General features: G+C 41.2%; 2 protein-coding genes across 3 annotated transcripts in view; both read left to right on the plus strand.

The window, feature by feature from the left end:
- LOC118124421 (septin-7) overlaps positions 1-7,684 on the plus strand; it is a 34,904-nt gene extending 27,220 nt beyond the window's left edge. The window contains exons 10-15 of one of the 2 annotated variants that reach the window (XM_035182176.2): positions 2,553-2,604; positions 3,215-3,340; positions 3,753-3,773; positions 5,178-5,313; positions 5,403-5,548; positions 6,744-7,684. In XM_035182176.2, coding sequence (XP_035038067.1) covers positions 2,553-2,604; positions 3,215-3,340; positions 3,753-3,773; positions 5,178-5,313; positions 5,403-5,548; positions 6,744-6,780 — 518 coding nt within the window. In that variant the 3' untranslated portion in view covers positions 6,781-7,684. The remainder of the gene's footprint in view (positions 1-2,552; positions 2,605-3,214; positions 3,341-3,752; positions 3,774-5,177; positions 5,314-5,402; positions 5,549-6,743) is intronic. The other variant, XM_035182175.2, reaches the window with a different exon arrangement.
- Positions 7,685-14,188: 6,504 nt separating this feature from the next.
- eepd1 (endonuclease/exonuclease/phosphatase family domain containing 1) overlaps positions 14,189-27,069 on the plus strand; it is a 33,722-nt gene continuing 20,841 nt past the window's right edge. Inside the window, exons 1-2 of the mRNA XM_035183045.2 lie at positions 14,189-14,429; positions 14,531-15,458. Coding sequence (XP_035038936.1) covers positions 14,614-15,458 — 845 coding nt within the window. The 5' untranslated portion in view covers positions 14,189-14,429; positions 14,531-14,613. The remainder of the gene's footprint in view (positions 14,430-14,530; positions 15,459-27,069) is intronic.

Below are 27,069 nucleotides of genomic sequence, written 5' to 3' on the forward strand. Positions count from 1 at the left end.
AGTTGATTCAATGCACTTTCTTTCCCTATAGGGACATTTTTCATTGATTAAAGTGCTGCACTCTGTAATAAAATGTAATGTAATATATAGATAGAAAACTACAAACTGTATCAAATCTCAACCGTAAATTACACATACTACACATTATAAGATCATTTAAAGAACTCCATGAAGCTTTTGCCAAACCCCTGCAGCTTCAAGCAACATTATTTAAGATTTAAAATTGAGGCAGGCACAAATTTAGAAGTTTAAAAGTTCTTAAAGTGGCGTAGAAGATTGTCTACAGTCACATGAAAATAGCGGTGGAATATAAATATAACCCTGGTAGCAGCAGACCTGATCAATTAACATTCCAACAAAAACAGATTTGCAAATGTGTGGTGGGCCTCAATGATATACACAGTATGTACAGAATTTAAACAACAACCGTTTGACCACAAGGAGATAATGAGATTACTCCACAGGGGATCTTTAATACTTGTGTATCTGCCGGTTTAGGTCCCACATGTCTGATAAAAATAAACCACTTAATGTAGACAAATCATTTATGTCGTGGCTCAAACACTGTTGCCTTCTATTTTTTATTTTTACTGCCAATTGAACTAATCCTCATGACCAAACTGAGAAAAACTAATCCTGTTTGAAAAAAAAGTAAGCATGACTTATAATATGAAGAAAAATCAGCACTGTGAACATTTTTTCTCTTCAGCAGCACAGGATATGAGAGTCGTGTTTGACCTTACACAGGAAGCGGCTGTCACATTGTGGCAGCGTATGAAACATGACAAAACTCCCAGCTTAGAGTGATGGGGACTCTGTTGCAGTATGAGTGTGGCTGGATGTGCATGTTTGTGCTGTAGCAGATTATTTAGAACCAGTGGAGGGAACATTCCACATCATATGGATTCTTGTCCTCTTCAGCAGCTGAGCGCCTCACGGCCTGGTGGGGGCTGCTCTGAGACTGGTTTACCACCAGCGTTTGACTTGTTTGGGGGAGTATGCTTTGGAATGCCAAAAATGTTTTTGCCTCCCGGTCGGCATAAATATAGAGAGAGGGTGAGGGCAAGGTTCCTGAGAAGATATGCAAGTCAGTTTACCACAGAGAAACCTCAGTGGCCTGCAGAGGGGGGGAAAGGCAGAAGATAATGCCACCTGCCGATGGATTCTGGTACTACAACCACAAAAAGTCAGACAAATAAGATGACTTTAATGGATTGAATAATCAAAATCTCACATGAGGAAAGTTGGAAATGTGGTAAGAGGAATAAGAAATACTGCATAGGAAGAAAAGGGGAAAAATAGAATGTGTTAGTCAAAGATAGTCTTGATTTATTTTATTAATTAATAGATAAAAACTTGAAATAAAATGAAAATAAAACTTTAGGATCCATTTTAATTATTCAACCTTCAGTTGTTTTTCTGACTGCATTCATACACAATACGGGAAGATATATATTCCTGTGTGAATGTAGCTGTACTGTGATACTGTTGGTGTGAGCACACAGTTCTCCAGCATAATGTCTTTTTAAGATTTACCCCTAAATAAGCAAAGTAAACTTCATTTGCTCACTTGCTGCAACACTTAATATCACAAAAGAATAGATTAGAGTGTAATGTAAACATATAGCCTATATATAATGCTATATAAATATATCATATATGTGACTTTCTGATCATCTCACTGCATATATACACTGTTCTATTTTTTAGCATGTTCAGTAATCTCAGCAGTTCAGTTGATGAATACAGCACAATGATATCATGTAAAACCCAACACAAGAGCTTTGAATACAAATTAACTACAGTAGAGCACATACCTCCACCAAGGCCCAACAGTTCCCTTTTGAAGCCACATTTAAATAAAAGATTCCATCAAGATCCATGAATAATTCCCTGGGAAATCAACAGAAATGTTGAAAAACTCCCTATCTTGCAATGTCACATAAGGTGAAAACAAAATTCCTAGTGCATTCTTTCCCGCCCATACCACATTCTTCCATCCGTCCATGTTGTTCGTGGTAATCCGTCCAGTATTTTCTTTCTCATAATTCTGCTGCTAACAAACAAATGCTGATGAACACATAATCTCCTTGGCGGTAATAAGTATTTATGAACTATAACTGTTTGTCATTTTAATACGTATGCCTCCACACAGGCAACAGCTGTAGCTGGAGGCATTTTATTTTCAGGTTGTCTGTCATGAAGAATTTTCTTAAATTGGTACAAAGGTTCACTATAAGACTCAAAGATGAACGGACTAGAATCTGGAGGTTTAACGTCAGAGTTCACTGTGACACAACACTCATTTTAATTATAATTCAATATTTCATACACATAATATATTATGGTAAGATACAGTTAACACCTTTTATTTAATTCCTATTTCTAGTTCTTTGGTATGTTGATTTGAAATTTTCTGCTGCATTGTGAATCACAACTTGCTTATTTGTCCTCCTTCTGCTGTATTCATAATCAATTCATGGGTCCATGATGGTTGAATGTCACTCCATGCTTTCATATGTAAACTCTGCTCTGTGTGTCTCCTCCCGCAGTGGAAAATGGAGAACACTGTGATTTTACAATCCTCCGGAACATGCTCATCAGGTGAGCAAAAACACAAACATACATGGTATTGAAGTTCATTCATTTTTACAGTTTTAATTTTTTTTTATTTGTTTATATGGTATTTGCGGAATTTTAATTAATATTGTATGTTATTATTGTTATATATAATTAGGTATTTATGTCATTTGCATGCATATGTAAATCTCATCCACAAGGAATGAGGATGAGATTTACAAACATGGTTGTTTGCAAACACATAAAATATAGTAGTTCTGTTTCATGTTTGGAAGGAGAGGGTGAGGTGAGGGTTATTCAGTTACAATATGAAACTTCACCACTAGATGTCACTAAATTCTACACACTGAAACTTTAGATGAAAGGACGATAGCAGAAAACCTTCGGTGAATACATTTACAAGTAAAGTTACGTAAATGTACCTTAGCTAGTGCAGGTTTGATTCAAATGTAATTTAAGCTATGTAGTTTAGAAGTTGGGGAAAAACCATTAAAATATCTTTGTTGTAGAAAATGTATAATAAAATGATACTGAAGTAGAATCAAGCAGAAAAGCACACAAACACTTCATGAGTCCTTCAGCAAAGAGCAAATGTGCTTATTTATCACCCCGCTCATTTCATTTTGTTTTCCAGGACCCACATGCAGGACCTGAAGGATGTGACAAACAACGTTCACTATGAAAACTATCGCAGCAAGAAGCTCGCAGCCGTCACCTACAACGGCGTGGACAACAACAAGAACAAGGGACAGCTTACCAAGTGAGTGGATCTGAGCACTGTACACAGCACCGTTGTGTTCATGCTGTTTGAAATGCACACTCGTAGTGTGAACTGATGGGATTATGTTGTTGTCAGAGGGATCCTGGTTTTATCAGGAGCACTTGATTCACTGTGTATCCGTGGAGGAACCTGCAGTTCAGAGGTCAACGGTCGCTGGGAGTGACCTACTGATTAAAATTGGCAAGCTGTCACTAAGTCAGCTCAAATCTTTAAAGCCAAACCCAGCAACACTAACACCCCCGACTCCCCCAGTATCAATTGTGCCTAATCTGACAGCACTAATTTAGGCACCATCTGACTCCTAATCCACCGGCTGCAGCCGTCATTAATCACCAACTAATGCATGGTTTATGGCTGCATGTTAAGTGTCTGTGCATTTGTTTGTTTTTAGACCTGAGACGGATGACGGCATGTAAGTGTTGTATGACTTCTTCATAACCTCACTCCTCTCTCTGGCCGCTTTCATTTTCCCTGCCTCATACGATTTTCCTTATTTTTCTTTTTCACCCTGCAACACTTTGAAATTGATATATTTGTTTGAGAAAAATTATAAGGAAATTTAGTTTGACCATGAATTACATGATTTTATACGAGAAACAGTCATACATAAAAAATTTGAAATCTATTTTAAGCTTTTGCATCGCGCAAGTAATATATATATCTAATCAATGTCATTCTCAAAAGCAATTGACACTCAGCTTGCTTGGCTTCAGGCTTCGCTGTTTCATGACACATCTTTTATGAACCACTGAAGAATCTCCTGTGCAGCTACAGTGCAGCTAATAGCTACATACTACACGAGCTAAGTCACCCTCCAGTTAGGACAAACATAGGAAGCCTGCAGTCAGACCTATGGCTCTGTCAGGTTGGTTTACAATATTCTACAATAGTTCTTACTTGGCTAAAGGCTCAATAGACAAATCAACAAACTGGTTACAGCAAAACCACCATTACTCCCACAGCTATTACCCCCGGGGAGGTTTTTCACTATTTTGGTTGGTTGTTTGGTTTGTCTGCAGCATTATGCAAAAAAAGCACAAAACCGATTTTTACCAAACTGCACATAACATTTTGGTGTGGATCTGGTGAAAGGGGCAGTTCCAATATTTTATTTTAATAAAAAATATTTGTGTTTAACATTGCACGAAAGGGCAGTTTATCAACAGCTTGTCAAATAATGTTTGGAGCTTCATGTAAGAAATATGTAGTGTTGATCTATGAGTTAATGCAGTTTGGTGCAGTTTATCATATTGCTTCATTTAAATTTTTCCATTATAAACACTGGACGGGCTGTATGAGTTCTACGAGTACCATTCTACTATCAAACCACAATCTACTAATATATTCAATTCATCTTATTATGACAGATGTAACCAGCTAACTTGTCGACAGGCTAATTTATAATTAATAACAATGAGAGGGTTGAAAATCTCCAATATGGTCACACAAAGGTGTGTTTTTTTTCAGCTGGAAAATTAGGAAGCAGGTCAACATGACATTGTAGTAAAGCATGGTTGGTATCAGAGATAGGGTTTATTCTCCCATAATGCCTGTTCTCCTGACAAGCCCTTATCACCTTTCTGCTACAACCCTTGCTGGAAGCCTTCTATTACAAAGGGCTTCCAGGGAAGGTGAGCAAGCTGGAGCTTTCCCCCTCTGGTTCTGCGTCTTCTCGCTGTCATCTCTCTGCAGTCACAAAGACCTTTATAAGTGGGAAGGGGGAGGCTGTTCACCTGGGATGTCACATACAGTATGGGTGGCCACCCACATACCTGCCCCTTCGTGCTGGTTCTATGAACATGGTTTGTGTCCTCAGGAGTCCTCTAGCCCAGATGGAGGAGGAGCGACGGGATCATGTGGCCAAGATGAAGAAGATGGAACAAGAAATGGAACAAGTGTTTGAGATGAAGGTCAAAGAGAAGCTCCAGAAGCTGAGAGACTCCGAGGCAGAGGTACTATTAAGGCTGCATGGCTGATTTAAAATGCATATGTTTATTCGTTTTTGTTCCTTTGTACATTCTGTGCTTGTATTCCTCTTTAGCTCCAGAGGCGTCACGAGCAAATGAAAAAGAACCTGGAGGCTCAGCACAGGGAGCTGGAAGAAAAACGTCGCCAGCTCGAGGAGGAGAAGGCCGGCTGGGAGGCCCAGCAGAGAATTCTGGAGCAGCAGAAGCTGGACGCTTCCAGGTAAACGCAGCAACACACTTGTTCTGATTTCTGATATGAAACTTCTGATGATGATCATGCTTCTCAGGACTGACAGCAGTCACATAGGAAGTGTGTTCAGAACTCAGCACAAGTCTGAGTTGAATGCTTTCATTAAAAGGCAGCAACAGCACCAAGATTAAATACAGAGCTCTGTTACTACCATCTCATATCAGTGTGATAAATTCAAACCTAAATCTTCACCTCTCGTGCACAAAGAAATGAAAGCCGTCTTAAAATCTGTTTTTTTAATAATTCAGGGATTTTGTATCCAGTCCTGTGAGTGAGTGATTGAGTCAGAATCAAATATGGTAACAAATCAATTTGAATTATTGATTGATCCCCAATACCATAGACATATGGTATATAAATAACTATATAAACATGACGGCTCCCCAAAAGTCAAGACAAACCCTCTCGATCGCCACCTGCTGGCTGGCTATATTATGTTATAAATCCTGCCTCCTCCATGTTAGTGGTCTAAGTGCAAACACATTTTTCTTAAAGATGATTTCTCATATTTTTGCCACTTCTTATAACACTGATGTATGTTCAAGTGTTCATGTTTCTGTTAGGTTTGGTTTTAATAAGTGATTTGATGCTATAAAAATGGGGTGTAATGTCATGAATACACGTGGCATCTATTGCACTTCTGTGCGTCCTGGGAGAGGGATCCCTCACATGTGGCTCTCTCTGAGGTTTCTACGTTCTTTTTACCCTGTTAAAGTTTTTATTTTTATTTTTTTTCCTTACTCTTGTTGAGAGTTAAGGGCAGATGATGTCACACCTTGTTAAAGCCCTATGAGACAAACTGTGATTTGTGAATATGGGCTATACAAATACAATTTTATTGATTGATGATTGACAGCTGAGACTGACTCGTGATTGGTTAAATATGTGTATTGGTGGAACCTCGATACTGCAGCTCCATCCCCTGATCACTGCTGTTCAGACTCTGGCTCCAAATGCGCAAGATGGCAGCATTCGTGTCAGGGCTAGTTTGGTTTCTTTTCTGGAGAGTGGGAGGAAGGGGAGATGTGTCGTCCATCTTTATATAACATTCGATGCCAGTTACAGACATCATCAACACAATGAGCTACAACAGACCACACAGACTGTGTTGGGAATGATTAAATTCTGATAAATTCCTGACTCTTCTCTCCTGTTGTTTTTGCAGAACCTTGGAAAAGAACAAAAAGAAGAAGATATTTTAATAACGCTGCAGGACCTACCCAATATTACAGTCTATTGTTTGTTTGTTTGTTTGTTTTTCGCCAGAACTTGAATTTGACCAATCGCTCTGTCATACTGTCCTATTTTTGATCATGGCTTTGACTGTATAAACAAATACTTTCACATTTCACAAAAAAACACAACTGTTGTTGAAAGAGTTAAGTCGTTCTTTCCTCGTTTCCTCCTCCTACCTGTGCTGTATCCTTTTTAATGCCAAAAAACCCAAAGAGGTCAGTCGTTCCTTGGGAGGCTACAGCTCACCTCAGGCACTGTTCATATATATATTTCCATACATACATGCATATGTTTGTATAGGTATCACATTTAATTTCCCCCAGAGATGGTATGCTCCTCCACCTCCTCTAATGTAAAGCGTATAACCTTGAATCTGCAGTGTTTAACTTCAATCATTTGTAACATTTTCTTACTTTGTATCCATTTTATTTTCTTTTGTATTGGCCCTGGTATAGAAATAATTTTCATTGTGTTTCCAATGTCACAGCCAGAGTTCTCTGTCCCTGCTCTTGGAAAACAAACTTGTATACCTGACTGCACTCATGCTGAGTGTAACGAACTAAAGAAACTGCTCATCAAGTGCTTCTATGTGAATTCATCGGAGCTTCTTGTGCAGATTCTATATCAAAATCTTTTCACAAACAAATTTGTATGGGGACAGCTTGTGAAAAGTCTCTTAGATGTTGGTGGATGAGAAAGCTGAAGCTGAGATTCCTCACTCCAACAGGTGTCACTTTGGTAACTGTACCAAGCCGGCTTTCTTTATATCACATTTAGCACTGTTTGTGTACTGCATCTATATTTTGTAATGTCTTGTTTCTGTTTTTATTGTACAAAGTCACATAATAAAATTGTGATGGGGAAAAATAATAGGTGGTCTCGGTGCAGTATGAAGAAGTAAGAAATACACACAGCAGTTTCCTCATGTCATGTTTCAGATGTCGGAACCTGGATACAGAGATTTTCCTATATTGAGTCACAGGAGGTTCAGTGAGGTCCAGCACTGATGTTGGGTGTTAGGCCCTGCCACACGCTCGTAGTTCCAGTTCATCCCAAAGTCCGAGATCAGGGCTCAGGTCAGTCAAGCTCTTATACCGAACTGAAGAAACCATTTGTGTTGAAACGGAAGAGACCCTTCCCCAAACTGCTGCCACAAGGTTAGAAGCACAGTAATGTTTAAAAGGATTTATTGAAACTAACAATCCAAACAATAGCTGTGTCTCAAGTCCATACAACACACTAATTCTAACCAGGTTGTGAGCATGTAGCGGAACACTTGAAAAGTGACAAAATAAAGTAGCCCAAAAGTGACAGTATGCACACAACAAAAAAGGCACATTTTTGAGAGGCCTTTTATTGCACACAGTCTCCCACAATGCAATGCACAAAGGAATCAAAATTGCTTATACATAGGAAAAATAAAACTTGATTAAAAAAAAATATACACCCCAACTCTACCGCAAACAAATATATTTTGTTGTTTTGTTTAAAGAACTATTTGATTTACTTTTTTTGTAAAAATATATTCTATGGCTGCATATATAGTATGAAGTATAGAATTTGGACACCAGGAGAGAAACAAAAGCTTAGATATGTGCTTTGTATCTTCATATACTTTTATCTGTATAGTGTAGTATGGGAGAAATAAATAGATAAGATTTACTGAATCTTTCTTTGAAGTGTTCAGAAACCAGATGAAAAGATAGATGGCCATAAATATTTAGTTTGGCATATTAGGTGTTCAAAATGTAGAATGTTATAGTTAACATGTAGGCCTTGATTTGTGCTACCAGCAGGTGGCAGCCCATTACTGCACTAAACTGCTGACAGACTCAGGGTCTTAAACCAGCCTCGTCAGTGCCTTAATCATTAACTGCCTGTTCTTGTTCTTGTTCCTGACGTATTTAAAACTGTAACTGTGCTGAGGACTAAACAATTTGTTTTGTCAAAGCATTTAACCCTTTGAAAAGATCTTCCCTCCTAAAGATCTATTCTGCAATCTTCATTTTAAAAAAAAAAAAGGAAAAATGGAGATACGGTAAGCTTACAGAGTTCATGAAGATTCCAGGTGCATTTATGATGTTTGACAGGGATCGATGAGGTGGTTCTTTGGTTCTTGTAAGGGTCTTAATTCAAATTTTGAATTATTGACGGAGTTTATTGAACTCTTGTGGGAGTTTGGGGAGCTTGTGAGGGGGTTCGGCACCATTGAAAAGATCCCTTTATTCTAAGGGAGCTTGAAGTGGTTGTCTGGGTTATTTTAGGGGGGGGTCGAGGATTCTTCTTCGCAAGGATTATTTTGGAGGTTACGGCGGGTGACTCAGAGGATTCTAGGTATCCTGTATTGTAGTCTCGGGAGTTTCACATGTTGATCATGAAAGACAACAGGGTCCCAAGGGTTCTTGGCAGGGATACTTGGGCTGGTTCTTACCCTGGACTTAGATACAACATGTGCTCTAAAAAAATATTAACCTTATATTTGCAAATATGCCTGCTGACCTAATAGTTTGTCACAAAGAGGAAGCCACAAGTTTCAGACTTTCTAAACCAAAATAAAATTGTAATATCCTAAAAGACACATGACAAAGTGGAATTAAAAGGTGTTCATATAGGAATGTTCTAGTCTTATCGACCACTCAAAGCGCTTTACAGTTCAAGTCACATTCATGCACACATTCAGAAAGCGTTTCTATTCACACCGCTTTTTCTATCACACACCATTCCTACACTATCGCTACAGCCGTCAGGGGTGATTTGGGGTTCGGTATCTTGCCCCAAGAGATACAGACTGGAGGAGCCAGGGATCTAACCAACAACCCTTTGGTTAGTGGGCGATCCTCTCTACCTCCTGAGCCACAGCCACCACTTTAGAATAAGTCTTTTCCCTAGTATGTTGTTCTTGTTAACTACATTTAGACCATTCTGAGACACTCACTGCTAAAATCCCCTTCAGAGGAATGATGTTGCTAAGAAACAAGCTTGTCTACAGTTGAACAGGAGATGAATGTTTGACTGTTAAGGATGTTTATTATTCCAAGTGTTACATATGAATTAGATTAGTGCCGAGTGCCCAAAGACAGTTCCAGGAAAGTATTGTATCAAACAGCATTTGTAATTTACAAAAGAAACAGTATTGATGTAACCTTAGATTTCTTTCCCTCAGGCTTATTCAAACAAAAGCTGAGCCCTTTGGACTCACAGTTGCTCTGTGGAGTATAAACACACACACTGCTGCACCACAGCATCACGCCACAGTCTTCCCAACCAGACAGCTCGTCAGCTTCGGCCTCTACTCTTGCCGATTGGTCCGCTGTGCCCTCGGGTCACACAGGGGAACACACTCAGCCAATTGCAGGGATGTACACTAAAACCTAATTTGTCAACCCACATGACGATACAAGACGTGGCCACAAACGTAATTCTTCTTGGGCCCCCAATCACGAAGGACCCTGCTGTGACTGCCTTAAGGGGGTTTGCCCTCGTATGATAAATGGTCTGTATTTATATAGCACCTTTTCTAGTCTTGATGACCCCTCAAAGCGCTTTACAGTACAGTTTATTGCCATTCACATACATTCATACAGTGCATGTCATCTATGGGCAGCACTTTTTCTATGAGGTGCAATTCAGGGTTCAGTGTCTTGCCATAGGACCCTTCGGCATGCAGATGGGGAAACTGGGATCGAACCACCGACCTTCTGGTTACGACCTCTCTGCCCCCTCAGCCACAGCCACCCCACTCTTCTCCATAACCCAACATACGTCTTCCCTCCACTGGGGCAAGTGGGGCAAAAGCTCATACTGTCAAGACCTCCAGGATTAGTATTGTTAGACAACAGGCAGAAGGAGGTACCATGAGAGAACAGGAATCTTAAGCACCACTGTACTCTTCAAATTCACATCACTGTGAAATTGAAATCCTCTTAACCTATCTGGATGGGGATCAAACTCCAGAATTCCCTTCCTCTTTTCCTTTTGTACTTTTTCGGGATGTTAATTACTTTGGTTTTGAGTCTTTTTTGTCAGTTGGATGCTGCCTCTGTGCCTGATCTTTGTCCATGTTGCATAAGCAGTGAGGTCAGGCAGAGGTGACAATGTCCAGTGTTCAACCCATGGGGCATCCAGGCTGCAAATAGAGCTGTGATGTGAAGAGTGGCTTAGCCTCGCACTATCATGTGAGGATCATGTTACACAACTGACTGACTGCATCAAATAATGTATATCTGTCAGGACCAGGGATCCATGTCATTAGTTGCTAATTGAAAATTACATCCATTTGACAAGGTTAACAGAGTGCATACATTACATAACAGTCCGGAGTGAGACAACATCATTAAAACCACCTTTAATAAATAATGAGCCTAGACTCTTCCATTATGCTAAATATAATTCCAGATGGCCACTTACAGAAACCTTCAAACAACCTTTGTATATTTATTCGATTTTCTATACAACTCATAAAAATCCATCAGAAATTCCCGTAAGCCTGCAGGACCAGCTCAAGGACCTTTGTGATAAAACCTGTTATAAATCTGTAATCCCCCTACTGATATTTAACATCCTAATTTAAGATCATTGTGACCTCTCATAAAGTTGCCCAGAGTTTCTTCACCAATCGCCTCAGTAACCCAAATTGGGGTTAACAAGAACTTCTGGAAACCCCTTAAGAACCCTTGGAACAGCTGGAACCGTTAAACTCTGAAATCTCATGCAACCCCATTTGAATTGTACCCAGAACCACTTTTGACCTATTAAATTAAAAACCTACCACATGGCTAAAACCCACACAAGAACCCATAGAACCATCAAGAACCGCAGGAGCTAGCATGATTTCAAAGCTCCTTGAGCTCCAAAAGACCCCAGAGTTCCCTTAGGAACTCCTGTGACCTCCCGGAATTCCTTCAAACTAATTTTAATCTTCCAGAACCCGAAACCCTTAAAGTAACCATTGGAACCTCTAGCTGGAGATATTTAAGAACATCTGGAATCCTCCGAATATTCTTAAGAAGTAACAAAAATGATCTCAAAAATATGCATTCAAAAGAACTTAACTAGTCCTTATTGGAAATCCATCAATCTCTCTCAAGAATATGTGCAACCACCTCAAGAAGCCACCAAGTGCCACTAGTAGAAACCATCCAAAAGAGTCCATGAAACCTCTTCAGGACCTCCTCCTAAGAACCTTTACACGTGCTACAGGAACCCTCTGCAATCTTCTTAAAGGATATATTTAAAGAAGTGGGATTTATGATGTTTATGACTGAGACGTTTTTAACACCATTACAGAAGAGAAAAGGCATTAGGTTAAAGGATAATCACTGGCTTTGCTGATAAAGACTGAAATCAAAGCATGTGTCTTGTCTGTAATACAAAGTATAATGCTACGCTGATTCAATCAGACAGGATCAGGGCGGAAGAAGTCAGAGTGGTAATTACATTCCTGCAACAATTGAGGCCACAGTGAAGCAGTGAATGCTTTCACCACTTGCATCACATCTATATTTTATATCTATGGTGACAAATAACAATTGATTACCTTACCTGGAGCAACAGGAGGACATTGTCTAATTTCAAAATAAAAACCAGGTTGACAAGAGACCATTTCATTTTCTTTCAGGCAAATAAATAAATAAATGCAAGGTACATTTATCAAAGCATGTCTGCGTGAAAAATACACACATTGTTTTCATTCACATATGATTGTTAAAGAGTTTTTAATTACTTTATTATGTGAATTGATTAACATTAGACTCATTGTCTTCTATGGGTGTGTGTGTGTGTGTGTGTGTGTGTGTGTGTGTGTGTGTGTGTGTGTGTGTGTGTGTGTGTGTGTGTGTGTGTGTGTGTGTGTGTGTGTGTGTGTGTGTGTGTGTGTGTGTGTGTGTGTGTGTGTGTGTAATAGCTAAATAAATAAATGAATTTATTTTTAATATTCATTTTTTATGTTGTATTAAATTTCCAGTAGCAGATGTGGCAATATATGTAGAATCTAATGCGATTAGAATGTAGCAAAAGAAAGAATGGATAAATGTACTAAGAAATGTTAAAAGTTTTCAATATGGTTATAACGGAATATTAAGAAATAAATAATGAAATAAAACCGTCCAAAATGTAATATGAATTATGTATTCTCCATTTATTATTTTTGGGCAACCTTTAAATGTATTAATTTATTTTCAATTCAGACACATTTTGCACAGCCAAGGAATTTTTTTTGTTTATTTATTCCCTACAACATTTCTAACTTCCACAGGACTAAACCTACAGATGTATGCAATATAAGACAAGATAAGACAGCCTTTATTAAGACTTTAAGATGTAAATTATTGTGCCAACTTGATCCAAGATTACAGTAACAGTGCAATATGCAATACATTTAAACAATAGAGTATTACAATAAAAAATATATGTGAAAATAAAAATATAAAGTGTATCATAAGTGTTTACAGAGTAAATGCAGAACCAATACCGAGTACAAATAGCAATAGAAACGAAAATAAAAAAGTTACTTTAGACACTAAACTAATACTAAACTAAAGTGGCAATAGAAGTAGTAATGCAATGATAATAGGAGTAAGTGGAGTAAATAGGAGCAAGTAATATTGAACATAAACACAATATGATGCTAAGCATTGTTTATATTTCACATGAATAGTAATGTTGCACATGAATAGAATATTGCAAATGAAAAAAAATTCTAATACTTTTGTTTGCACATGAATAGTAATAATTAAAGGACTTCTTAATATTGCACATGACAAAATTGTAATATTGCACATTAATAGTAATATTGTCCATGAATAGTAATATTGTACACGAAAAACAATAATATTGCACATAAATAGTAATATCGCACATGATAAACTGTAATACTGTATCGCACATTAATAGTATTATCGCACATGAATAGTAATATTGTACATGAAAAACAATAATATTGCACATGAATAGTAATATTTCACATAAATAACATTAATATTGATCATGAATAGTAATATTGAACATGAAAAACTATAATATTGAAAATGAAAAGTAATATTGTACATGAAACATAATACAAAACTGTAATACTGTATTACATATGAATAGTTATATTGCACATGAACAGCAATATTTCTCATGAAAAACCATTATATTGGCCATGAATAGCAATATTGCACTTGAAAAAACTGTAATACCGTATTGCACATGAATAGTAACATTTCACATGAAAAGTAATATTGCACATAGTGTTGGTATTATTAAATGCTCATGGTAATTGACACAAATGTCCACATGTAATCGCCCGGTGATTTATTCAACGTGACATGTCACATTGCTTTTACTTTGAAAAATAATGTAATGATTTCCGGGATTTGCCTCTGAACCCGTGTGACTTGGAGGAGATGGTTGTAAAGTGTGTGCGTGTCTGTGTGCGTGTGTCGACCTGTGGCCAGTAACGCAGCAGTGTGCTGGAGGGCAAAGTCTCACGGATCGTGTGTATCTGATTTGCTCCGAGGACACACAGGCTTCAGCTGCAGGCGGAGCAGCGAGCAGCTGAGCCGGGGAGTGTGTGTGTGTGTGTGTGTGGACACATGCAGCATGTAGCCGGGGGCCGGAGGATCACTGATGTTTGGTGCGTATTTACCAGCTTTAACCCATTGGAGAGCGATGCTGTCAGAACCTGTGTGTGAACCCGTGTGACTCTCACTCCTGTCTGCGTCATGGTTGTTTCAGCCCGTCCTGTCTCTGTCTCTGCCGTGGCCCAGCGTCTCCTCCCGACCGCCGCACTCATCCAGCCCCGGTGACCCGCTCCAGCCATGGGTGGGAGTCTGGGCTGCCACCGCTCCATTCCCAAGGACCCCACGGACTTCAGCTGCGGGAAGCGCAAATTCAGCGCGGCGTGCAACTTCGGCCACATCCTGGTGAACCAGGAGCGACTCAACATCAACACTGCCACCGAGGAGGAACTCATGACTCTGCCGGGAGTCAACCGCACTGTTGCGCAGAACATCGTGGAGTACCGGGACTGTATCGGCGGGTTTAAGAAGGTGGAGGACCTGGCACTGGTCAGCGGCATCGGAGCCACCAAGCTGGAGGTGATCAAACTGGAAATATGCGTCTCCAGCAGGACCAGCTCGTCCCAGCACTCCCCGTCCTCCCTGCGCAAAGACCTGGATCACCAGCCCTGCACCGGGATTAACATCAACACCGCCACCCCGGCGCAGCTCATGAGCATCCGCGGCATCACGGAGAAGATAGCCAAGAACATCGTGGGGTACCGGGTGGAGAACGGCCCGTTCAAAAACATCGAGGACCTGGTGAGGGTCACCCACATCAACAGCTCCCTGCTGGACAGGATCCGCTTCCAGGTGTACGTGGAGCGCTCCAGGGCGCCGTCCACCAACACCAACGGGGGGCTGACCTGCACGAAGTCCCACCCGAGCCCGACTTCACTGAGCTTCAGGAGCGACGACCTGGACCTCCCGCCCGGAGGACCGACCCAGATCCTGTCTGTGCGGCCCAACGTGGAGCGCCCGCCGGCGCTGCGGGACGGGAAGCCCGTGGTGCGTCTGGGCACCTGGAGCCTGCAGGACTGCTCCTGTGACAAGGCCAACAACCCGGGGGTCAAAGAGGTGGTGTGCATGACCCTGCTGGAGAACGAGTGAGTAGCTTTCTCCTAACTTACACAACTCTTGAACTTCAGGTGATAGGTGGATGGATGTGGCACAGCATGTAGCCCCCAACAGCGAGGCCACAGTTTACTGCCAGAACAGCTTTCAAAGCTGAATTCAAATGTTTTTGTTAAGTGAATTAACTGAAGAACTTTATTACTAGAATAAATATGCTCATGAAGTATTAATAACTAAAATAAAGCTTTTCATGTTATTGAAAGAGCCCAGGAAACATTAAAGTGTACAGTTTGCTGAGGAAAACCATATAAAATGTAAATGCCTATAAAATATTAGTATCAGTTTTCATTGTCAATATTAGCCACTGAACCAACCAATTATTTAATGGATCAGTAAGTATCTATATGAGATGAGCTGAAGTAGGTTAATAGATACAGATCTTTGGAGGTTTGCTTATTCGGATTAGGACATTTTATCTAAAAGTATAATTTAGATTTTGCCATAACAGTGGCCCAAAGCCTGGGTTTGGTGTTGTGGGCCAGCAGCCAGCAGCCCATCTTGCTCGTTCCACCTTTGACACAGTTCCATCAGACCCACATCGATTAATGTCTGGCTCAGGTGGCCTTTGCCGGTCCCGACTCTGTGCCACTGCCAGCTGTGCCAAACAGATCAGTCTGCTGCTGCTGCTGCATTGGGATGTTTTAACACAAACACTCTAGAACATTCCGGATTAGTGCTGTGGACTGATCACGTGGGGGCCGACAACAGCTAATTGTTCACACAGACTAATGCAAACCATTTATCGCCAGAAGAAAAAGCAGGTGAGATGCTTTCTGTGGCAGATGGTGCTGAGTTTTGGCTTCAGTTTACATGCAGCTCCAGCCCCGAAACCTTTATGTGGCAGAATAACCCTCAGAAACCTCGCAGAGGCTCTCTGTGTCACAATTAGAAATTGTGTTGTGTGGCTGTGGCTGAGGGGTAGGGCGATCTTCCTCCAATCAGAATTATTCTCATAGAACAAAAAAGTAGGGCTAACAGATGCACTGTATGAATGTGCGTGTGAATGGGTGAATGTCGAACTGTACTGTAGAGCGCTTTGAGTGATCATCAAGACTAGAAAAGCGTTTATAAATACTTGCCATTTACTATTTATATTGGTGTTGTTTGCTTTTGTAAATATATAAATATTCCAAAGAGACTTCAAAGTCTTAGTCTTAAAATTGACTTAAAGGTCCAGTGTGTAAGATTTAGGTGAAAGGGATCTATTGGCAGAAATTTAATATAAAATAATTCTACTGGTGTTTTCACTAGTGTGTTTCCTCTAAATTGTACGAATGGGCCCTTTATATTTAAATAATTTATATTTACATCGGGAGTGGGTCCTCTTTATGGAGGCCGCCAAATTTTTTACAGTGGCCCAAACTGGACATATTAAACACCTTTTGAGCTTTAATACAAACAAAGTCTTCCACAGGTTCTCTCACGTTTGAAATGGGAGGGTGAGGTGAGGGGTATTCAGCTGCAACATAAAACTTCACCGCTAAATTCTACACACGGAACCTTTAATACAATTAACCTTTTTAACATAATAAGCTAGACTAAACTCTATTTTCTTTATTTTGCCCAAGGTTTATTGATCCAGGTCTGAGAATTGGTAGTTCCAGTGAAACCTGGTCATGAAACCATCCTGAACCTGCATCAGTGTTTGAAGCCATTACACTTTAGCCCAGGACACACAAAGAGCAAGAGAAGCAGCAGGTTTCTGGGGGTAAACCTGTTTTACTCTTACTGGGACGAGCTGAGAGTGTGACGCAACATCGGACTCTTTGATTCACGATACTGGTGTTTGACAAGTTTTAACTTGAACAAGAAAATTAAAGAGCAGCGGAGAAAGAGCGCCACAGTCTGTAGTCGGGCCAATTAAAAGCGATGGGGGTCTTTTCCCCTGAGTGTCTCTGTGCAGGTAGCAGCTCTGTTAATTCACGATCATCAGATACACCTTGAGATCAGAGTTTCAGTGTGTGGTTGCACAGTCAATGAATAATGAGATTATATCTCGGCTGTGGCTCAGTTGTTAGAGCGGTCGTCCTCAGAAGGTCAGCAGTTTGATCCCGATCTTCCCTAGTCTGCAATCTCTGCATGCCGAAGTGTCCTTGGGCAAGATACTGAACCCCAAATTGCACACAGATGCACTGTATGAATGTGTGAGAGTGAAACTGTACTGTAAAGCGCTTTGAGTGGTCATCAGGACTATATAAAATACAGACCGTTTACCACAACAGGAGATTTGCTTGACAACAAGCTGTACGACAAGCTTCCCAGCTCACCCTGTCCTCCAGCCTACGATGGCTTTGCATGCAGTGCTACACAAGATGTTTACTTTGTGTGTTTGCGTGACTTATGGTCTCCGTGTCTTCAGTTTATTCTTTGTACATAATACACACTTCTTGTGCTGGGTGTGACTGGAGTTTATTAGTGTCTGTTGGCACCAGGTTTGCCTGTTCCTGCACCTGAGCTGTGCTCTATCCTGCTTGTGCGGTGAGGCCTGACCGGCTTGGTAGGGTGGAGGAGGAGGGTGGGGTCATGAGGGGGCACTTGTTGCAGTACATGTTGTTACATCTGAAACTCTGCCTGCCAGTAACATTAGCATCCTCTTCTATGCAGCACATCACATGATCCCAAAGCACCTAATCCTGTTTATTCAAATGGTGACCCTGCAAAACCTGACTGCATTTTAGAATTTAGAGTGAAATAAATAATAAACCCGTCCTTGAACATGATTCTATCCCTTTGCTCTGTGTGCCTTAGAGTTGCCCTGCAGGGACAAATACAGTTGATTTGAATATGTTGAGTCATCTGCCTCTGGTCATGAATGAATAAGGGGAACTAAAAATTCAGATGATATTGAAGTATTTGGTTGTGTGTTTATCATCACAGTTTATATGAAGGTTTCATTGGCCATGTATTACCATGTGTCAGAGCTGTCTCCGGCCTTTCTGGCACTCTGAGCAGAATTTGACTCCTGCAACACGCATCCCTTTTCTACCAACACAACCAAAATAGACAAACACGCGGCAAGTAACAACAACTTCAAGCGTTTCTAGGGGACACAAAAAAGTGATGAACCCAAATTGATGATATTTTATGTATAAGTTGCATGTGTTTTTTTGAGTTGCAATGTGTTGACCTTTCAGGGCCACTGTACTATGGTAAGTATTTGCTGAGTTCACCCATAGTTAGCCCTTATCAGACGCCCTTCTGCTGATTCATGTGGAATCTGTCAGAGTAACATATCTGAGTGAAGGTTCAGTCTTGTGAAGTGCTGATTTGACCATCTGTTCTGTTTCTCTCTCCCTCTGTACTACTGGCTCACAGCACCACTCCAAACCAAAGGAGGGCTGCAGCTAACAATTATTTTTGATTCTCGATTAATTTGAAGATTTCTTCTCGACGAATCATTTTGTCTACAAAATGTCATAAAACAGTAAAAGATGTAAAAGATCCCAGTCTTCAAATGTCTTCTTTTGTTTGACCAAGAGACATAAACCCAAAGATAGGAATTTGTCTGTGGCATATGACAGAACAGCAGTTGCGCTGCTGTGACACAATCAGTCTTCGGCCTCAGAAGGATGTAACCCCTGAATTGAGACACAGCTAATGCAGCCGTAGAGTGTGACTGCCTGGAGCAGCTACAACACTCTGCTTTTTCAGATAGGATGACAGTTTGTACTACATTGTTGAACAGAGTCTGAGGCTTTAAGGTGATGCAGCTGCAGCTCGCAATCCATCAATCAATCACATAAGTCATGCAGCTTCTTCTTGAAGGCAATACCTCCAGATAACTGTAGTGCTACAAGTTATTCCACCTTTTCTTAACCTTGTAAAATGGGGCCATGTCTTTTCTTGATTAAAGTTGCATCAGCGGCTGTAATTGCCTTCCATCTTCATGATTCTTTTGTTGTGGGTAAATGCATCTTGAGTTTGGTCTTTGTTTAGAGCTCTCCACTGCACTTTCATGGCTCTCAGACTCTCTCTAATACGGTTTGACATAAATAGGTGGTAAAAGGTTAGTGGTGTCAGTTGTGTGGACTGCTCTGTGGTATAAATTGCAAAGTACAGTGTTCTGACAGGAGGTTTTATACCCAAACCACCTCCATGCAACACATGTAGCGCCTTTTCGGGGTATGAGCTCCTCATTTTGTCTTTAAAATGCAGGTGGCTTGGAGTCCTTCTCCTGTTCTGTCAGGTTCACTCTCCTCCATGTTTGTTTGTTTTGCCTCCATGTTGCTTTCCTACCTGCATCCATAGGAGAATGCAAAGCGCCAACCAAACAATGACAAATATTTCTGGAAAATGTGGACATTGTTGTTTTCAAATGAATGTCCCTTGTCCTTTAGATTTATGTGGACTGCTGAGTCCTGACCTGAGGAGCTGGCTCTCCTGTGCTGTGTCATGCGTTTGTGAAGGGAAATAAGCGACAGACAATATGAAATTACAGATTTTGGCACAATCTGAATATTTTCACACCGGAAATCACCACATGAAGGAAGTTAAATTGTTGGAAATGATCGGATACAGCTCTGGCTAGTCATCAGGGAGTCATTGTGAGTTCAAGCACATTTTGATGAAGCAGTTTGTTTGAAGTTTAATTAGGCCTGTGTTTCTCTGACATGCTATGGTTAGTTCAAGGCAACAAAACATGTTCAGTTTACGGAAAGGAGTTACTGTCATAAATTTTGTATTAAGCCACCAAGCCCCGCTTGAACAAGGAGTGACTTCCAGGTGTGTTTTGATAAGAAATGTCAGATTACATTTGGCGCCAGGTCAGATTTTCTCCCATTTCTGTCTCCCCTTCCATCTCCTTCCAAACCCACCCACCTTTAAATAAATCTCCACCACTTCCCCTACTCATGCCTCCCACTTCCTGTGTTCCCAGCTATTGGTAGCTACATTAACACCCGTGATAGTGCTGGGATTGTTATGGAGAAGGATGCTCTGGAGGAGATACGGTGTGTTTGCACAGCTTGGCGTCGGCTGTGTGAGCAATCACAAGATCCAGGCTGAGTTTACACACTTCCTGGCTTTCCTCCAGGCACAAGCAGAGAGCTTCGAGAGTTCATTGAACTCCTGCTTACCGAAGGTTACACAGCAATCTGCGATCAGCCTCTTCAGACTCCCGAGCCTGCTGATGTTAGCCGGCCTGTCGTCAGCCTCACACACTATGCAGGGGGGAAGTGAAAGAGCTGCCACTAGGCTCCACAGACGGGGTTAACAAGGATCAAGGAGGGGATGCGAGCTGACAGCACCTCACTTGCCTCAGAGAAGATGTGGCTTCAGTAGTGAACAGCTATGTTACTGTCAAATCTGCTCAGGAATGTCTGAATGACAGTTTCTACGACTTTTCTGTTTTGCCTATCTGCTTCTTTTCTTGCCTCACACAGTGGAATTCAGCTGTCCCACTGACTGGGTCGTGCTTTTAACATCTCAGGCTTGCATTGAAGTGCTGGATGATTGCATAAACTCTTAATTCATGAAGAAAACTTTGCACCACATAGCCACATGATTCCCCTTGGCACTGTGACCTGTCGCTTTTACATTTTGCTTAATAAACGCATGAGACATAACATGTTAAACACTGAGCTTTACTCAGGTGATGTCAGGTGATTCATAAAGGCGCTGACATCAGTGCAAACAGTGGAAAGAGGAGAGACTGGAGGTAAATAACAGAGAGAACTGAAGAGTTGTGGGTGAGCTGAGTTTAGTCAGAGGCTGTTGGGCAACTCGAACAGAGGGTGTGAGAAGAACAACAACAACCGATGCTGAAAAGTCATTGTGCTTTATAAGACAACTTGGCCTTGGCACAGCTGTCACAGAGAGAGAGGAGGGGAGCAGTATCGTTTCAAAATGAAGATAAAGATATTCAGACAGTCTCCACTGGAAGGGATTCATAGTGTTGAGCCTAGTCGTTAACATGAAAATGGAGGAAATATTTATGAAAATGGAGAAATAGATAAGTTCAAATCATGGCTCCTGGCAAGTGCAATATTCACATGATTCACAGTCCAAATTGTTACTATTCTGACAGACCAGCTCTGAAAATATTATACTTTCCTTTAAGGCATGATCACAACAATTTCAGTACCAGTCAGTGAACAATAATAATAATTGCTCTCACACCTATGTTGATCAATTGTAATACCTTACCCTCCTACAACTTTCAAGGATTCTTGAGTTTTCACCTTCTCTGTTCCTCCTAATCACTGTGTCATGTACTGTGAGCACAGATCATTTTCTTTATTGAAACAAGAATCAAGAGGAATTAGCCTCATGTGGATTATTTAGATGGAACATCAGTTCCAGTTTCATGGCATGAACAAGCTAAACCCTACAGCTGCAAGGTTACTCGAGGTTGCTTTCATTTCCCCTTTATCGTCACCATATCAAGTCGCCAGGGTTTGTCTTCAGCGGTGTGGTGTCTGTAGTTGACCTCTGACCTTACTGACAGGGCTGCTGATAGTAGGCGACGGTCGGCTGACTTGGCGGGCAGTGTGGAGAGTTCCTACGAAAAGCCAAACTGTATTTCATTAAAAAGGGACAGAGTGAAAGGAAGGAGACACAATACAAACAGATCTTAATCCTCAGCTCGTGTATTTAGCCAAAGCTGTCACTCATCCTGGATTGCGTCTTTTGTGGGGTTTTATTTGCTTAGAATGACGTCCAGGTGAAACGAGGAGGAGAAAACGTTTAAAACCCACTCACTGTTCAGCCTGTCTCATTTCATATCCCTACCACTCCTTCATGTTGTTACCAGTCGGCTAACAGATGATGGTCCAGCCTGCTGTGTTTACTGTGCAGCCAGTAAAGCCTCTTATATGATAATGATATTCCTGGTCTTTGAGGGGCAGACATCCTGCTTATCATAGCACCGTCTAATCAGATCTGCGTCTGCTCCTTGTTTAGCTTATCATTCATTACTTTGCAGAGACTTCAAGCTTATAAAGCCATGAGACTGGCTGCATTCACACAGAGCATTGATTCTATTCATATTCAGAATGATTTCTTATGTAATTCTCCCTTGCAGTTGCTGTCTGTTCTCAGAATCTGTATTTCCCCTTGTGCACATAGTCTCACAGATTGAAGGTAAAGTTCAGATGAAATATCTGTGAATTAATCAGCTTGAGCGCCGCCGGCTCTCATCTACAGAGATGAAGAACCTCCGAACTAACACCCAATCACTTTCATTCTAAACATATTTGCATACAACACTTAATGTCAGCACTGTATCATATAGAAATGTTCACACTGATTAACAGCCAGACATAACACCAAGATTAGCTTCTCTGATAAGGTCTCCTTCTTATCCACTGTCTAGACACATCAGGTCTTGTGGGTGAAAGGTTATTGGTAAATTTACCATTTGCTATAAAGCTTTTCTTGTCTCGTCGACCACTCAAAGTGCTTTACAGTACAAGCCACAGTCACCTTTCCACACAGCACTACCATATGCTGGGCTTTCTTCTATCGCGCACCTTTCATACTCTGTCAGCACAGCCATCTGGGGCAAGTTGGGGCTCAGTATCTTGCCCAAGAACACTTTGTAATGCAGGCTGGAGGAGCCAGGCATCGAACCAACAACTTTTTACTATCTCATTAGCCACAGCTGCCCAGTACACCCAGTTTTCAGGCTATGTAGCTATACTTGGCTTGTAAGTATAGCACTCTACCTGCCGACCTCTCAGCTCAGAGGTCTTTTATTCTTTATTAATACCCACAGTGAATATCATTGAATTTGATGTGGCTGGACTAGAAGTGACCTGAACTGGCTTCTTGGAGATTCATGATACTAATAATAATAACTTTATTTGTATAGCACTTATCTAAACGAGGTTACAAAGTGCTTCGCACAAAAATCCATGGCAAAATTAAGATTCGATTCTAATAAAATATATTCTGTTCAGAATCACAAAGCTGTAATGGAATAATCAGTTGAACCCTCAGCATTAGGTCACGTTCCTTTTTTTCTAACACGGACTGCACCATGAAGCCATAAAGGATGGAGTCTAGGAGTGGCTGCAGAAAGGAAACATGCCCCGGACATAATATACACAGTACACACACACACACGCACACACAACACACACACGCACGCACACACGCAACACGCACGCACACACGCACACACACACACACACACACACACACACACACACACACACACACACACACACACACACACACACACACTGTTCTAAGATCTATACTCTGTCTGCACAAATGCACATTTCATTGTTTGCAACTTCCTCGTCCTGCACTCTAATCGATTTCTTCCCTTGAACAATGAATTATGTCTCAACAGCATTTTTATGAATTGTTGGCCATTTCTGTTTGGATTAAACAAATAAGCTTCAGAGACAGGGAAGCTGTTTCCTCCTGTTTATGGCCTTTATGCCAAGCTAGGCTGACTCTACATTTAACACATGATTTGGTATTGATCTTCTTACGTCACTGTGGGTTTATCTCCTTAACTTTAACAATAACAAGCTCTGACGAAGTTTGCTGGCACTGCGTCAATACCTGCTATTCATTAACCTTGTTCTCATTTGTTTACAGTAATCACACTAAGGGAGCAGCTCATTTTAAGATAGCACAGTGCAAACAGCTCTACACAGAGCACCTTTCAGTCTTTGATAACATGATACGAAAAGAGCGGTGTCCCTCCTGTAGGAGTGAGACTGTAAGACTGTGACCATCTATGCCTACAAATCTGCCTGTTGACTGTAGCCCAGTCCAGCTGTAGAGAGGATGTACCCAACAGCTGTGGGTCTGCACAGCAGGCCCTGGATTATTAGACACATAATCCAGGCGCAGAGATGGCCTTTAATCCCTTCACACTCTGACATAACAACACTATCGGCAACACACGCAGAAGCCGGCTGAATATTTATACTTGCATCCTGATGTGAGTGAACTGGACCTGTTGCAGTCCAGGGACACATAAAGAGGTTGAGACCGGCGGGGGTGCTGAGGTCACGAGGACGGGAGGACGGGAGGTCTGTGCTGAGTTGACGCAGGGTGTTGGGTGCTCATGTGGAAATTTCCACTGACACAGCACATTACAGTGGGTAAGTTAGGGTGCTGCACAGCGACCCGGCCTCTTGAGCCAATACAGTGTTCCCAGTTTCTTCAGCCCGACAAAGCTGATGTGCGCTTGTTTGTCTCCTGCAGCAGCACTTTAACAGCGAGCAGCAAATCAAAGTGATTTATTGCTTCACCACGTTGAATAGTGCAACTCCCTCTTAATCAAAGGGATGAAACAAAAGATACAGTACTTAAGAAGCATCGAATGAGGGGAATTATGGATTGATATAATAATTTTAAAGTACAGCGATAGCCAAATGGAGGACTTCATTTGAGGAGTAAATCTTAAAAACATGTTTTGAGTATAAAACAAGGCTCTAAATATATTCTAGCCAGCTGCTTTGGATTTTCACAGACATCAGTCCGTCTCTGTGGTGATGAGGTTGTATCCAAATGTCCATAAAATCTACATTCCTGTATACTCAGTAAGTTCCAAACACTCATAAAACATGGCTAAATAAACTTATTATGTTTGGTGTTAGCATTAATTATGGATGCAATTTAAAGGTGCAACTACTCTGTGGAGATAAATCCCTGACAGCATTCTGTACCTCTTCCTGATTGTTGTTTGACTTGCGAACAATTTTAGTCGTAAAACACAAGTGTGATTCAACTTGCCCTCATCGTGTTTTTAAATATAATATTATTCTTTAAATTATAAGCACAATTCTCGCTTTGTTGCTCCAATACTTAATATCAAGCTGAATTACAGAGCTTTTATTTTGAAAAGTTTCTTTCTGCTGAAAAAATAACAGCAGGTCAGTAAATCATTCAAATATTTTGATGAACCACACACTTGATAAAGCAAATTCTGTTGTATTTAATGAAAAACATTGACTATGAAATCTGTTTTGCTGATAAACCAGGTAGGATGAAGAAAACGTGTCTCTGCACAATGTCCAGCACATAAAAATAAATATATCAAAAATTCAAATTGACAGTATATGTTGGGTCTGTTTAAGGAGGCCTCACTAATGACAAGGTATAACCCTAAAGTAACTCTGCCAGACAGTCCATTCCAAACAGGCATCTGTACATGTGGGAAAACATCCTCCTGTAAACTCTGCTAAAGTTATCATCAAATATATTTTATTACATGTTTGCAAATTGTGTTTGAGTTTAAAAAATGTGAAATGAACAGCCTCACAAAACGTATTTACATTTTAAATAATTACCTGTTGGTGATTCATCAGAGGAACTGGGAAGTAGAGGCCAATAGCAGAAGCTGAAGTTCAAACATGAAAAAGTGGATGTACAGTGATCTGAAGTGAAACCCCCTCAAAACAGAAACTCATTTATCATCACTGTCAGCACCCCTGTCACACAGTGTGCCGTTTAAATGTGTGATGCAGTGGTGAACTGCCGCCTCGGGCCCTTTCCTCGTTCAGTGGCAGAAAATCCTCAGAGCTGTTCTTCATGTTCAAGGTCACCTCTCTGCTGCTGCTGCTGCTTGTTACGCAACCTGGTGTTCTGCTCTTAGATTTCCCCCAGCCCGACAAACGTTGAATCAGTCACTCGTGGTTTAGCCTCATCACACCGCGTTTCTGTTTGCATAGCGACAGTTTGTGTTGTCACGGTGACACTCACAGATTAGGCTGGATGTCATGAAGTCTCTCTTTAATCTTTGTTAGTGTTTGTGTGTGTCTGTCTTATTTTCATTTCCTCTAAGAATTACTTGGGTCTGGATTATCTCCTGCAGACACAGCACTCTCTGACCTCCTGAAGGGATGAAAGTTACAATCAAAGCACACGCTGCATCACTGTCTCAGCATTATCCACCGTGTCCTGAGGATGTGGCTGAACCTCTGGTCTTCTCAATGTGAGCTGGGATTGAATCCCTGCCAGTGGAAACAGGAGGATGGGGATTTTAGCAGTTTCTTTCACTGTGCAGAGCGATCACACCTACAGGAGAGCGCTGTTGTCTCTGTGAGTGTAGGCCTGTGTGTTCTGATAACAGGATCTGAGTGAGTTGCTGATCACAAAGGCGACAGTGTTGTGATCTCACCAGCTCAGTGTTAAGTACAGAAAGTCAGGCTCTTCAGCTGAATGGGGTAGGAAAAGATGGATTTGCAGGAAAACTGCGGTAAGGATTAATGATTGGCTTGCTCCATTTGTGTCTAAGAGTCTCTGTGGTATTGTTATGTAAAGAGTTTCTGATCCATTTTCAGGCTTCTTGTTTTAGCCTGGATTAGTCTTTGCTGTGTCTGTAGATGGTGAAAGAGTGATGGACTCTACAAGACGTCTGAAAGTGCCTTGTGCAATCAAGTACAAGATGTTATCAGCAGATCCTTTAAATCCTGGAAGTCGCAATGTGAAACTGCCGCAGGCGACACTTGTTCCAGCGTGTCCCCCAACGCCCTGTCTCTGATTCCTGGTTTCTCCCTCGTCTGACCACGTGCAGGAACACACCTCTGCTAACAGGAGCGTCACATACGCTCTGACCCTGGCACATGAGCTCCCAACACACTGGTCAAAGTTGCCTCGGTCTCGTACGTGGGAGTCAGT

The sequence above is a fragment of the Hippoglossus stenolepis genome, chromosome 17 (assembly GCF_022539355.2).
Source record: "Hippoglossus stenolepis isolate QCI-W04-F060 chromosome 17, HSTE1.2, whole genome shotgun sequence".
In the NCBI taxonomy this organism is placed as follows: Eukaryota; Metazoa; Chordata; class Actinopteri; order Pleuronectiformes; family Pleuronectidae; genus Hippoglossus; species Hippoglossus stenolepis.